The sequence below is a fragment of the Gallinula chloropus genome (genome assembly GCF_964237585.1).
Source record: "Gallinula chloropus genome assembly, chromosome: 5".
NCBI classification, from domain to species: domain Eukaryota; kingdom Metazoa; phylum Chordata; class Aves; order Gruiformes; family Rallidae; genus Gallinula; species Gallinula chloropus.
This window is the reverse complement of record NC_140090.1, coordinates 82,028,105-82,040,848: the sequence shown is the minus strand read 5'-3', so window position 1 is coordinate 82,040,848 and position 12,744 is coordinate 82,028,105. Positions and strand designations below refer to the sequence as shown.

The 12,744-nt window shown below is 36.7% G+C and overlaps 1 protein-coding gene across 1 annotated transcript in view; it reads left to right on the top strand.

The window, feature by feature from the left end:
- The window catches only part of CFAP46 (cilia and flagella associated protein 46), a gene marked incomplete at both ends in the record, with an annotated part of 62,698 nt that extends 52,932 nt beyond the window's left edge, over window positions 1–9,766 (top strand). The window contains 10 exons of the mRNA XM_084264654.1: window positions 365–447; window positions 1,355–1,519; window positions 2,947–3,023; window positions 3,550–3,610; window positions 3,698–3,733; window positions 4,234–4,336; window positions 5,468–5,580; window positions 6,797–6,878; window positions 8,255–8,391; window positions 9,630–9,766. Coding sequence (XP_084120780.1) covers window positions 365–447; window positions 1,355–1,519; window positions 2,947–3,023; window positions 3,550–3,610; window positions 3,698–3,733; window positions 4,234–4,336; window positions 5,468–5,580; window positions 6,797–6,878; window positions 8,255–8,391; window positions 9,630–9,766 — 994 coding nt within the window. The remainder of the gene's footprint in view (window positions 1–364; window positions 448–1,354; window positions 1,520–2,946; window positions 3,024–3,549; window positions 3,611–3,697; window positions 3,734–4,233; window positions 4,337–5,467; window positions 5,581–6,796; window positions 6,879–8,254; window positions 8,392–9,629) is intronic.
- Between the last annotated feature and the right edge of the window lie 2,978 nt (window positions 9,767–12,744).

Here is a 12,744-nt window from a genome sequence, read left to right as displayed (position 1 = left end):
TAATGACTCAATCCCAACAAATACAGGAGTAATTTTAGCAAGAATGGACCCTATTGAATGAAGTTTTTACCTCTTGAAAGACATGTAGGATATGCAATATTAAGGGGATTGAACTATACAGCCTAACAGTTATTTCTGACAAGCACTGTTCTCCAATTTAAGTTATACAATACTGAGATCAGGATGAAACATAATTTAATACTTAAGGATGGGATTTCCAAAGTGGGACCGCCAAAGGGGAGTACCTCTTGTGTAAAATTCCACATTTCAATATGAGAAACAGATTTGTCTTTGTGTTTCCTGTGAAACCTTCTACGTACATAACTATTAGTGCTGGTAATATTTTCACTGTAATTCTTCCCAGAGAACAGAGCACATCAGTTTCAGCAGCTGAATTGGGCAAAGTAAAAGTGAAAGATAAGGACACCAAACACACTGGAATGCAGGGTATGTGCTCTCTTGAGTACAATGTGTATGTGTGTGTGTGTGGTCAAATATCAAAATCCTGACATTTTAGTTTTGATTTTTGTTCAGGCATTACAACTGGCATTACAAACTAGTATTTTCACGAGAAAGGCCAAAAGAAAAACTTAAGTTTGTTGTTTTGTCTTTTCCTGCTTCTTACTTTCTGGTTTCTCACAGGTTGTTTGCTTTAATGCAGACTTAATGTTGGAATATGCCCTTATATGAATTCCCACAGAAGAGACAATTGAGTACATGGCTGGCTTTGGGGATGAGTTTTTTGCTTTATGGCAGGAGCATAATTAAAAATTACCAAAACCTGACCTGCATTTGCTTTTACCTGCAATAGTTTCTTCCTGCCATCTGGCATCTGACATCATCTGTCATTCTGCAAGGACTGAATAATTTCTTCCATTTATTTGTTGTTTCTCTGTAGAATGGGAAAATGTTGTCATAATGTTATCCAGTACTTTTTTTTTTCCTAAATAACAGAAACAAAATATTTACAACAGAATGACACAGTAGTATTGGTTAAGATCTGCTTTACAACATTTTTATCACGTTTACTAAACACAACTAATTTTGCATTTCCAAACATCATTCTCTCGAATGCATCCCATGCACCTGGGCTTCCACCTGAGATGATTGGTTATTAATATGGGGATATATCTCCCTCTGAAGAATCAATGGTCACAATTGCATATGCTTAGAAATTTGACAACATCTTAGGAGTAACAGTATCAAAAGAAATATTTTTGCATAATGCACTTAATCCACATTAAAATGGAGTTCAGGTATCATGTAATGGAGGGAATGTAGGTTTTTACATCTAACTTCAGTTATTTATACATATACTGAGAACTGAAAATCATGTTCTGTCACATTTCTTCAGGTACACATATGGATTTAGGGCTGTGTGTGATATTACTAGCAGACAGATTATTTATGGAATTGCCTTTGGAAGCTCTGAGTATCTTTAAAGAGGAGAGAATAAGTTCTGTATCGAGAGATTTTTCTCTTCAGATTCTCTACAATAGAGTACATCTAGCTGAATCAGGTAATGTTAGATAAATATTGTTTGCAATAACGTGATAATGCAGTGAACAAGATAACTTAAAATTGAAATAATATGAATGGTATATTAGATTTTACTGGAAGACTACCATATACAGTGAGTTTCCAGTATTTTAGATGGAATAGATAATACAGTAAATGTAGTTATTATAAAGGTTGATTATAGTTGCAGTTATTATATAGCTAACATAAAATAACCTCTCGATATTAAATAATTATGTAAAACTTAGTGGAGTCTAAAATAGATTTCAGAGTTTCAGTTATACAAGTATCGTCTTAAACTCTTTAAAGCTGTTTTCAGCTGCACGGAAAAAAAGAAAAAACGAAATGAGTATTTAGACTTCTGATAATTTTCATTAACATTAGTATAAAACTTTATTACAAATGCAAAAAACTTTTAGTAATTGACCTCATTCCTCTCTATATAGCTAATATTACATTATATAATGAGCAAAATGAGATCCCACAGTCTTTATGGACTTTCTTTGCTGCAGATGCTTGCACCCTACATAAACTTTCCAATGAAAAGAGTCTGTTAAGTGAGGTAGTTGAACAGTTTGTAATCATATCCTTATGGCATCTTAAAACTAATTTATTCTAAAAGTGAGTAACAAATTCAGGCACTAAACAGGTATTTTTATAAATCTGGTACCTTCTATCATTGAATTTAAAAATCTGAAGTCACGTTTTTCTCATACATAGATAAAAACACATTTTAAATCAAATTAAATTATTAAAGCTTGTGAGTCTAAGCTAAAAATAAGCTAAGTTTAGAAAAATACCTTAAAGGTATTTTGTTCCAGAGACGTTCTTGTATTGAGTTCATAGCTGTAATATTTATCACCTCCAGTATAAGCTGTCCTCTGTTTTTCACCCCTCCTTTCTAAATAGAATAGTGCATAACTTCCACCAACTTGCAGTATAGTCAAGTGACAACTGGCTGAAACGTATTTTGGGTGATCGTCATATATACAGTGAGAAATATGTTCAGCTTTATATGCTGCTTTTTTTTAAACCCTTTAAAGAAATAAAAAAATCAGATTCAAATATGAAACCTCCTTTTTACTTTTGGTCTCTGCATGTCTCTCAGAAGCTTCAGTTATTCCAGTTACATGAATAATTAATAAATATGGCAATAGGCTTGAGAAGTGCTTCAGTAATCACTGTTCAGCTCTATTTATCCTAATCCTGCAATGTAATTAAGCATTTGCATGTCTAAGAGATCCTGTTTTCCACTTTCAAGTCATTATTTTTAGGCAAGGGGGTTTTGGGAATGTCTTTGCCTTGCTGTGAAGTGAAATTACATTTTTCTTTTCCTATTTTCATCTGTTGTAGACCTCAAAAGAAGTTGTATTTTATAAAACTACCTGTATCTTTTTAAAACAAACTCTGTTCTTTTCAATTCCACAGAGATGGACATTAAACCAGACCCTGAGGTCTCTAGAGCAACAAAACCAAAAGCCAATCAGAAAAAGGATGTCAAAACGGTGAAGTTTCCTCATTTTTAAAATAAACTCAATAGGAGTAGCTCTGCTTTTTGTGTTAAAAAAAGTTAAAGAACTGCAAGTGGCTTGCATAGAAGTTACACATATATATTATATGCTAGAATTCTGAAGTGGAATAAATACCACATACATCCATAAGAATTTTGCTTCTTGATGGTTTTGCTATAATCAGAGTAATTGTTTCTTTGAAAAATCATACTCAGTGTAAATGTGACATTTAACAACCCACCAATGGAGCTGTTTAAGGTTACTAAAGTAATTCCACCAACAATATAGTATATTTTATATGTGTGCACATATGTATATATATGTAATGTATGCATATTATTGTAGATGATGCAGAATAGCTTATGCTTTCCAGTTCCATTGGCAATTGAGCCAATTCATGCTGCTTTTAACCCTACCTTCCAAATTTAGGTCATCTTGCTAGTTGTTTCACAAAGAATGCAATGCTGTTAATCTCTGAGACCTGTGCATGTAATAAAATATGTATTCTTTTTAATTGTAGGCACCAGTTAATCGTGCTTTACCTTCTAATTGCTTGCCTGTTGATACTCATAATATTAAATGTATCCTTTCACAAACTATTACCTAAGTGTACCCGTTAAACTTGTTTTTGTTCTTTATATTGCATTTCTTACTTAACTGTTTATCAGATGTTGTGGACCCCTATAATGAAGGAAGAGAGGCAGGTAATATATATTAACGCAAACTACCCATGGAATTTAGGAATTTTTGTTACAGACAATGAAGTCATGACATGAGTGTGTTGACAAGCTTAGCTTTTCATTGGAACAGTGGTGCTTATCACCTGTCAGACACTGCATCAGTGAAACAACATAACCTCTTTCAGGTTCAGGAAAGAAACTGGAACTGTACATCCAGTGTTGGTGTTTCCAACTCTTCTTAGGGTATCTAGAATTTTTTCTTTGTGCCTGTCTACCAGATAATCCTTGTCAGTTATAAAGTATACCTTTCAAATCACAGAATCACAGAATGAGGATCACAGTTTTTATTCAAAAAATCCCACAATTGCTATGGTTTTAAAAGCCAGAATGAGCTTTCAAAAAACGTAAGACGTAATGATGGCTGAAAACCCCCTAAATAGTATATTTAAAATAATTGAAATTAATATTGCTCAATGTCTTTTGTGGCATATTAACCTGTAATGATGAAATTCTATTTTTTACAGAAGCTTTAAGTCCTTCCCAAAAAATAAAGGAAATCCTAGAAAAATACCACGACCTATTTACACTACAGTGGCAAGGAGTTATTGGCAACGTACGTGTTCCAAGGTTTGTGATATTGACTCTGATTTTATGTTTATCCATGTTTCATTTTAAAATTGTGCCTGTTCCCTAAGGCTTCAGTCATAAAACAGGGTTGTGTTGTGCTGAACTGGTAAACACATAGCAAACCACTGCCTTGGTTTAAACATGTGTTTAGGTTTGTAGGCAGGATGCTGTAGGGATCTGGGATACAGTGCCACAAAGGGATTTCGCCAGTTTGGGATTAGCTGCATTAGAGTTGCTGTATATGTAAACAATCCAGTTCTGACAAAAACTAAACTGGTGCAGTCTTTGAATACTCACTGTGAGCATAAATGTAATTTCTGTCTCTGCTCATAACCGTTTGTAAATCCAAGTGCTAAAACTGTAGCATCTCCTTGCACCCTGAGACAGTGCAGATTTCAGCAGCAAAGTTATACAAAAAAGTTACATTTCACAGTTAAAAATTTGAAACATCATGAAACTAATACCATTTTATGGAGTTTGTTCATAAACAGACTTTGTTCTTTGTAGAAGTACTTTACTTTTAAGGTCATAGGAACAGAGGGATAAAAGGGATTCTCAAGAGGTCAGGTAGTGACAAGTCCTGTCAACGCAGTCATCACTGGACCTTTCTCTAACACTTCTGGTTTGTTCAGTCCTTTCAAATCTCTGCTTAGGTAATATCACTGTGTACATACTCAAGTAGTTCTTCACAGCAATTACAAACATGGTTAGGCATTACTATTTTTGCTGCCAGCCAAGCTGAGTATTCACTTTTCTTTTCAATAACTATTTTTTTCATATCCTAATGGGTGCATATATGAATAATCCCATAGATTTATTGCATATTTCAAAGCTGTACAATGCATGCATTGATTTTTTTATGAAAGTCTTGTATTGATGTAAAAACACACTATGCCTCTTGTTTACTTTTAGATGCTACTAAACTGTGCCTCTGTATTAAAATAATAATTATTAATGAGTTTTTGCACTTTCTGTGCAATTCTGAGATCTTGTCTCCTTGTTTTGCATGCTGACTTGTCATAAGTACTTCTGTGCTAAATAACAGTGAAATGTTAGCCATGATAATTTCTGAAAATTATTCTTGCAAAATAATAACACAAAAGTAATTTCCTCCTCCTTCATTCCTTTCAGCCAAGCCGAATGGGAGCAGCTGTTGACAAACTGCAGTGCATTCCTGTTCTATGGGATGGAAAGATTAATGTCTCACATTTTACTGAACAGAGTGGTTGCCATGAACATCCCAAGTATGATAAGCAAACTGAAAAGTATTTTCTTTAATTACACCACCTTTTGGTCCCATTACTGTATCATTATCACAGTATTGATGTTAACAATGAAGGGCCTTTTTCAAGATCCAGGGTTTTAACTGGAAAAACTATGTAGATTTTATTCTGTTGCACAACTTTCTTACTATTCCTCACAAATAAGTCTAGTCCTTCACTTCCAAATGGAATTTCTGAAGCATGAAAAACTGAGCCATCGTCTGATGGCTCTCCCAGTACCTCCTCTCCCTTTCTATGAAATTTACTAATTGGTAACAAAGTCCTCAAAATTCCTGTCTCTACACATGCCAAGCAGAATTGTCTGCCAAGACTGGGTCAATGCTGAATGGCTACTCTGGTGTTACAGAGTGTTTGTAGACTGAGAAGGTATTTTTTCCTTCATAGCCAATTAGGCTTTATAAAAGACTGTAGAGTTAGATGAAATTGGAGGCAGAAACCCTTCCCAGGGAGGGAGAAGGCCCTGGCGCAGGGATGGAGAACATTAGAAGTGGTAAGAAGGCTATACTGCCTTTATTAATAAATACGTATGTGTATTCATATGTATATATGCATATAAAACATACTTAAGGAGGAAAGCCTGACATATTGAGGGGAAATATTTATCAAGTATGTCAGAGGCTTTCCAAGGAGAAAGGTAATGTACTTCTCATCTGTTTGAGTTAAGAGAATAATTAACAGGTTTAAGCTGCAGCTGCAGCAAACCAAACAGTATGGAAAAATTTTCAATTCTAAGTTATTTCACTGGGGGCTTTTAAGGAAAATAAGGAATGTTTGAGATATGACTTGTTCCTAATTTGTGGAGAGGAGCAGCAGTAGATAGAATTTCTGTACCTCCCTCTTACAGAATTTTACAGAATTGAGTCATGTAGGTCATGAGCCTGTTATAAGACAGCATGTGAACTTCATTATTAGTTGTACTAAGGTCACACAGGAAAAAACCTGCATAACATTGTGGAAAAGTGCAGCAAAGTTACATCAAATAATGATAGGATTACTTTATTTGTGTTCTTTTACTTAAAATTTTGTAATTTTGCCTGAAATGTGTACATTTCTATTGGTTGTTTAGAATGTGTTCAAGACAGTCATTAACTTTAGGAAGGCCTGATTTATTGATATTTAGTCTGTTGGATATTATTATTAGTGCAAATACCATTGCTATACCATGTTTTTTTTCCAGAATGCCATTTGATGGTACTTCTGGATCTGGTGCGATCAAAGGAAAGTTATCAAAGAATTACAAACTCTGATATTCACAAAAGGTAGGATAAAGTTTATTTTGCTAAGGTCCACAATATGGCAGATTTTTTTTTCCAAGCAAAATTCAAATTTTGAGTTATAAATATTATTTACTTCTGCAGATAGAAAGGCTCATATCTACACCTATGGGAGAAGTTAGCCTTCATCCTGTAGCTTCATCCCTTACATAGGGCTAAATAGGATGAAAGATGTGTTATAGGCAATGATCAAGAATATTTAAATATGTAAATATATGAATATATATTACAGATTAACTATTAAGAGTCCATCTAAGATTTTGAACAAAGAACAGTTTAACAATCAGCCAGGCATTTAAATAAATTGTTGTGGCTTGTTAAATAACCTGTTCAGAGTCTTTAAAATTATCAATCAAATCTTTTTTAGTCTTAAAAGCATCTCAGTATTTTCCTTGGGTTTAAGTTGACATGAGGCAGGGTTTATATACTTTTATTGTATGTGTAAGTCAAAATGAGCTGTGTGTAATATGCATGTGTACAATATGCAGGTGTCTGGGTGTTTAAACAACCCCTTATTTTTAACATCCTTCTTCACCTCACCCAAATATCCATTTCCAATTCCTTAAGCTAGTTTTTTAAACTCGGAATTTAGGAGTCTTTGTTTAATAGATTGGTGAATTTATCAACAGGATATATACATCCTTAAGCCTGAAGGCTTCCAGAAAGTTTTTTAACATTCAGTTAAAACCGAGTCACATAACTGCAATCAGACAGCATCTCCCCAAAAGATTATAGCAAACTTTACTATCGTCTGATAAAGTTACCATGAGAAGTAGAGGCACAAATAAAATTCAGCCTTCGGAGTATCCCTCCCCTCCCATCACTGAAACAATAACACCAAAGATACTTATTTAAATATTCAGCAATAAAAAATCTAATGCACTTTACAAGTGATTTGCCTTTAAGCCTCCAAATTACTGCTACTCTTATGATAAGAAGCAAGCTTTCATATTTTGTGTTTCCCTTTAGCAACTTAAGCAGAACTAACCAAGTCCTTTCACCTCAGAGCCAAGACTTTTACTATCTTACAACTGAATCTTGCAGTATTTTGTAAAAGTTAGTGTGTTATTCCTCCTTCCACAATTACTGAGATATCCAGAACAGTAATATGACAGGAAGCAATCCAAATAGTAAAATTGCACCATGAAAAAAATATAGAGAGAAAGTTACCTAAATTCTTTGTGTTGAATTTAAGGTGCTGTATGAATATTAGAAAACTTTTTATGCTGATCTCATAAGAAAATGCAGTCTGGTATTCTCTCTCCCCTTCCATTAGAAAGCATTGCATATTTAGTTATATTTTTTTGCTATAGTGCATACATTTTTAGTTTCTTGATGTCATACTTTGGACTTTTTTTTAGCTGTCTACATATTGCTATCGAGAGACCAACAGAGACAGCGATGGTTCTGAGCCTTACTGGTGTTCACTGTCTTATAGCCAACCAGTGGTACACGACCTTGGAAGAGAATGCAGAAAGGCTGGAAATCCTGTCCGAGAGTGAGTGTTTGTCTTCCTCTTCGTTTGCCTGTGTGTTATTTCAGACATTTGTGTTTGCGCTCATGGAATGTGTCTATCTACTTGTCTCTAATCTCTTGTCTTTACTCCAAAGCAGGAGGTAAACTGCATGCAGGACCCACTGTGTTGTTGACAGGTTGATCTTTCAAATAGAGCAGTAACCTAATTAAACTAGTTTTAGTGGGGAGGGTTGCTTATGGTCATACAGCAAGAACAGAATTTCTCTGGTGAGGAGCAGTGCCCTAGGGCCTAGCAATCTCTAGTTACATAAACTATAGAAAACAGAAGCTGGAGATCACTCATATCTTCAGAGATACAGGCTTAAATCTGTAAACATACTCTTTTTCATTAATTTTTACATGAGAAGACACTAGGCTGTGTGGCTGTTGACCTGTTTTTCAAGTCTTTCATTAAAAACTCACAGAAACTAACATTTCATTCCAGATTTGATGACCATCGGTAGAACAACTGGGCAGACAGTCCGTATTCTTCAAAAGAGTAAGGTTCACAGGGAAAGGAATTGCAGTAGTGCAAAAGACTGGCAGTGGGTGTCAACTGGAATCTGTTAGGCTTACATGAAAGTGAAATCTTTCAGATGAACTATGACCAATTCTTGTAACACTTAGAAGAATTAAGAGTGGGAAGACCATTGATCAGAATTGGAATAGCTGTATTTTATGCATATAAAATTTGGGGGGAGGCTTTGTCATAACTGACTAAGAGCTAAAATTTATGTTCCACTGAACTGTTATAAAATGATGTAGTGTGACTGAAAAGTTAGATCAGGAGTGTAACACGAACACTAGAATTTCTATGGATTATAGACTGCAAAACGATATGGTGAGCCTGCAGTCATTGGAGAGTCTGCATCGTAAAGGGCACACTATATAGATGGAATTCTAACTGACATCTTGCTGGAGAGGGGAGAAGGATAGATATTTTTCTTTGTATTGGACTTACCTCTTAAAACAAGGGTAAAGAAAATATAACTTACCCTATTGTAGAATTGGAGAGAGAGAGAGTGTGCTCAGATCAGAAATTTTGCCTAGTTTTCTGGTTTTTCCAGAAAATGTTTGTTGAATATAGTGGCAGTTACTAATTTTATACAAAGATTGTAAAAGAACCACAAATATTAATCAAAGTGAAAAATGATAGTTTACTGTTTTGAAATCATTCTTCCACCCAGCTGTAATCAGAATGTGTTTAAAATGTTTTTATAGGGCAAGCTGATTCTCACAGTTCTGCTGGAAGCAAAGCAGAAGAGCAGACCATTCACACTTCCTCAAATCTTCCTGCAATTTATCCATCATTTTTTAATTGTGTGCTCTATGGTTTACCCAACATGATTATTATATGATTTGTGCCAGACTTTTCAGACTAGGAACAGTGTGCATTGAAAGATGTGGCAGATTGTTATCTCTGTGTGGGCTAAGGAGAGTTAAGCTTCAAAGATGTATGCTTTGCTGATTAGACTGATTTCTTTTTCACATGTAAACAGTATGATATCAGAATAAGTGTCAGAAAAACATCAAAGAACGTTTATTCTAGAGATTTCAGTGAGTACTCTGAAGTTTTCTGACCTCAATTAATTCCTTGAAAGAATTTGGTGAGTACCAACAGGTCGTAAAGAAAATTAGGCTAGTATTTTTGAGCATTGATGCATGAATGAAATCAGACTGTATAATAGTCAGTATTGGAAAAATTCCTTGATGTATTTTATTTTTACATGGAAGATTTATTGGGAGAGTAGCTGAAAAACATACAAAGTCACCTTATTCTAAGTGAATTGATTTTTAACTTTTTATGTGATTTTACTTGTAGTTTAATTAGAAAACAAGGTAGTGTTAAATAATTTTTTCGTAAGTTTTGCTTTATTTCCCTGTAGTTTTCCTGAATGGCCTATGCAGATAGATTAAATCATTCCAAAATCCCAGATAAGATTATTACATGTCCTGATGTTGTAACAAGCTTTTTTAATCAGCAGTGTGTTTTTAAAATACATGCTTTAAAGCCTTCTTTGTAGTGATAACAGTAGAAATAAAAGTAAAATACTTTAACCCTTATGGAAAATACAGTGTTTTGATTGTTACTGCAACCAAAAACCATTTTAAGAGTGTCTTTTGTTCCCCAGTAAAATGGTGATGTCTGTTTCCAGTGGTAGATTTTTTTAATGTTCCTGGTAGAGGGTCAAAATGGCACTGTTCTTGTCAGCTTGTTGTCTTGTAGTTAATTGCAACCTGGTAAGTGTTATATAGACCATAAGTACAAAATCATGACATGCAGAACACTTTTTTTGATGCACACAATAGAATATAAATTTGGACCTCCTTTCCCCTTGTTCTTGCTCTTTAAGTAGATGACCTTATATGAACTGCAGCTGCTCTGTCAAACTGTGTTCCATCACATGTCTTTATATGTGATCCCTTTATCTGTGTTTTTCTTCTGTACTGATCTGGTTTTATGGCATGCATCTGGGCAGTGGCTAAGAGTATAAATTACATAAAGTACACATCATGTAACTGTGTAACTATGCTTTGTTACACAGCCTGAAAACTAAGGGCACAGCATAATATCGATGAAGTGTCAGAACTTCCCATGTCTTGCCAGATACTGGCATTTGTCCCTTTCCACTGGTTCTGGCATTTATTTATTTTTAGGTCTTACCAGATACCTTTTGCTTTGTATCACTCTCACACAGCTGTTTTTTTAACATCCTATGCATGGTATTTCTGAGTTTCAAGAAGCAATTTCTCCTCAATGAAGCAAATGTCCACACTTCTTGTTCAGTATCGTAAATCACAGAATCATAGAATTGTAGGGGTTGGAAGGGACCTCGAGAGATCATCGGGTCCAACCCCCCTGCCAAAGCAGCTCCCTAGGACATATCACTCAGATAGGTGTCCAGGTGGGTCTTGAATATCTCCAGTGAAGGAGACTCCACCACCTCCCTGGGCAGCCTGTTCCAGGGCTGTCACCCTCACTGTGAAAAAGTTTTTCCGCATGTTGGTGCGGAACTTCCTATGTTCCAACTTGCAGCCATTGCCCCTTGTCCTGTCCCCACAGACCACTGAAAAGGGGCTGGCTGATTCCCCCTGCATCCCCTGCTTCAGATAATTATAAACTTTAATTAGGTCCCCCCTTAGTCTTCTCTTCTCAAGGCTGAACAGTCCCAACTTACTCAGCCTTTCCTCATAGGGGAGATGCTCCAGGGCCTTAATCATCTTCGTAGCCCTTCTTTGGACTCTCTCCAGGAGATCCCTGTCCTTTTTATAGCAAGGAGCCCAGAACTGGGCACAATACTCTAGGTGGGGCCTGAACAGAGCAGAGTAGAGGGGGAGGATCACCTCCTTTGACCTGCTGGCTACACTCCTCCGAATGCACCCCAGGATCCCATTGGCTCTCTTAGCCACCGAGGCACACTGCTGGCTCATGGCCAACCTGTCATCAACCAGGACCCCCAGGTCCTTCTCCACTGAGCTCTTCTCCAGCAGGTCATCCCCCAGCCTGTACTGATACAAACGGTTCTTCCTTCCCGGGTGCAAGACTTTACACTTGCTTTTGTTGAACTTCATCCAGTTTCTAACTGCCCAGCTCTCCAGCCTGTCCAGGTCTCTCTGGATGGCAGCGCAGTGTTCCTGCGTGTCAGCCACTCCTCCCAGCTTTGTATCATCGGCACTTGCTGAGGGTCGATGCTGTTCCCTCATCAAGGTCGTCAATGAAGATATTAAACAGGACTGGACCCAACACCGAGCCCTGGGGAACACCGCTAGTCACAGGCCTCCAGTCAGATTCTGCTCCTCGAATCACAACCTTCTGGGCTTGGTCCGACAGCCAATTCTCAACCCACCTCACCATCCACTCATCTATCCCATGCTTTCTCAGCTTTGCTATCAGGATCTCATGGGAGACAGTATCACAGGCCTTGCTGAAGTCAAGGTAGATGACATCCACTGCTCTCCCTCCATCTACCCAGCCTGTCATGAGATCATAGAAGGCTGTGAGATTGGTCGAGCACGATTTCCCCTTGGTGAATCCATGCTGACTACTCCTCATGACCTTCTTCTCTTCCAATTGCTTGGAGAAGGTGTCCAGAACAAGCTGTTCCATTACCTTTCCGGGGACAGAGGTGAGACTGACTGGCCTATAGTTACAAGGTTCCTACTTCTTGCCCTTTTTAAAGACTGGAGTGACATTGGCTATCATCCAGTCTTCAGGCACTTCTCCTGTCCTCCAAGACCTGTTGAAGATGATAGAGGGCGGCTCAGCAATCACCTCCGCCAGCTCCCTCAGCACACGTGGATGTAACCCATCTGGGCCCAAGGATTTGTGTGCATT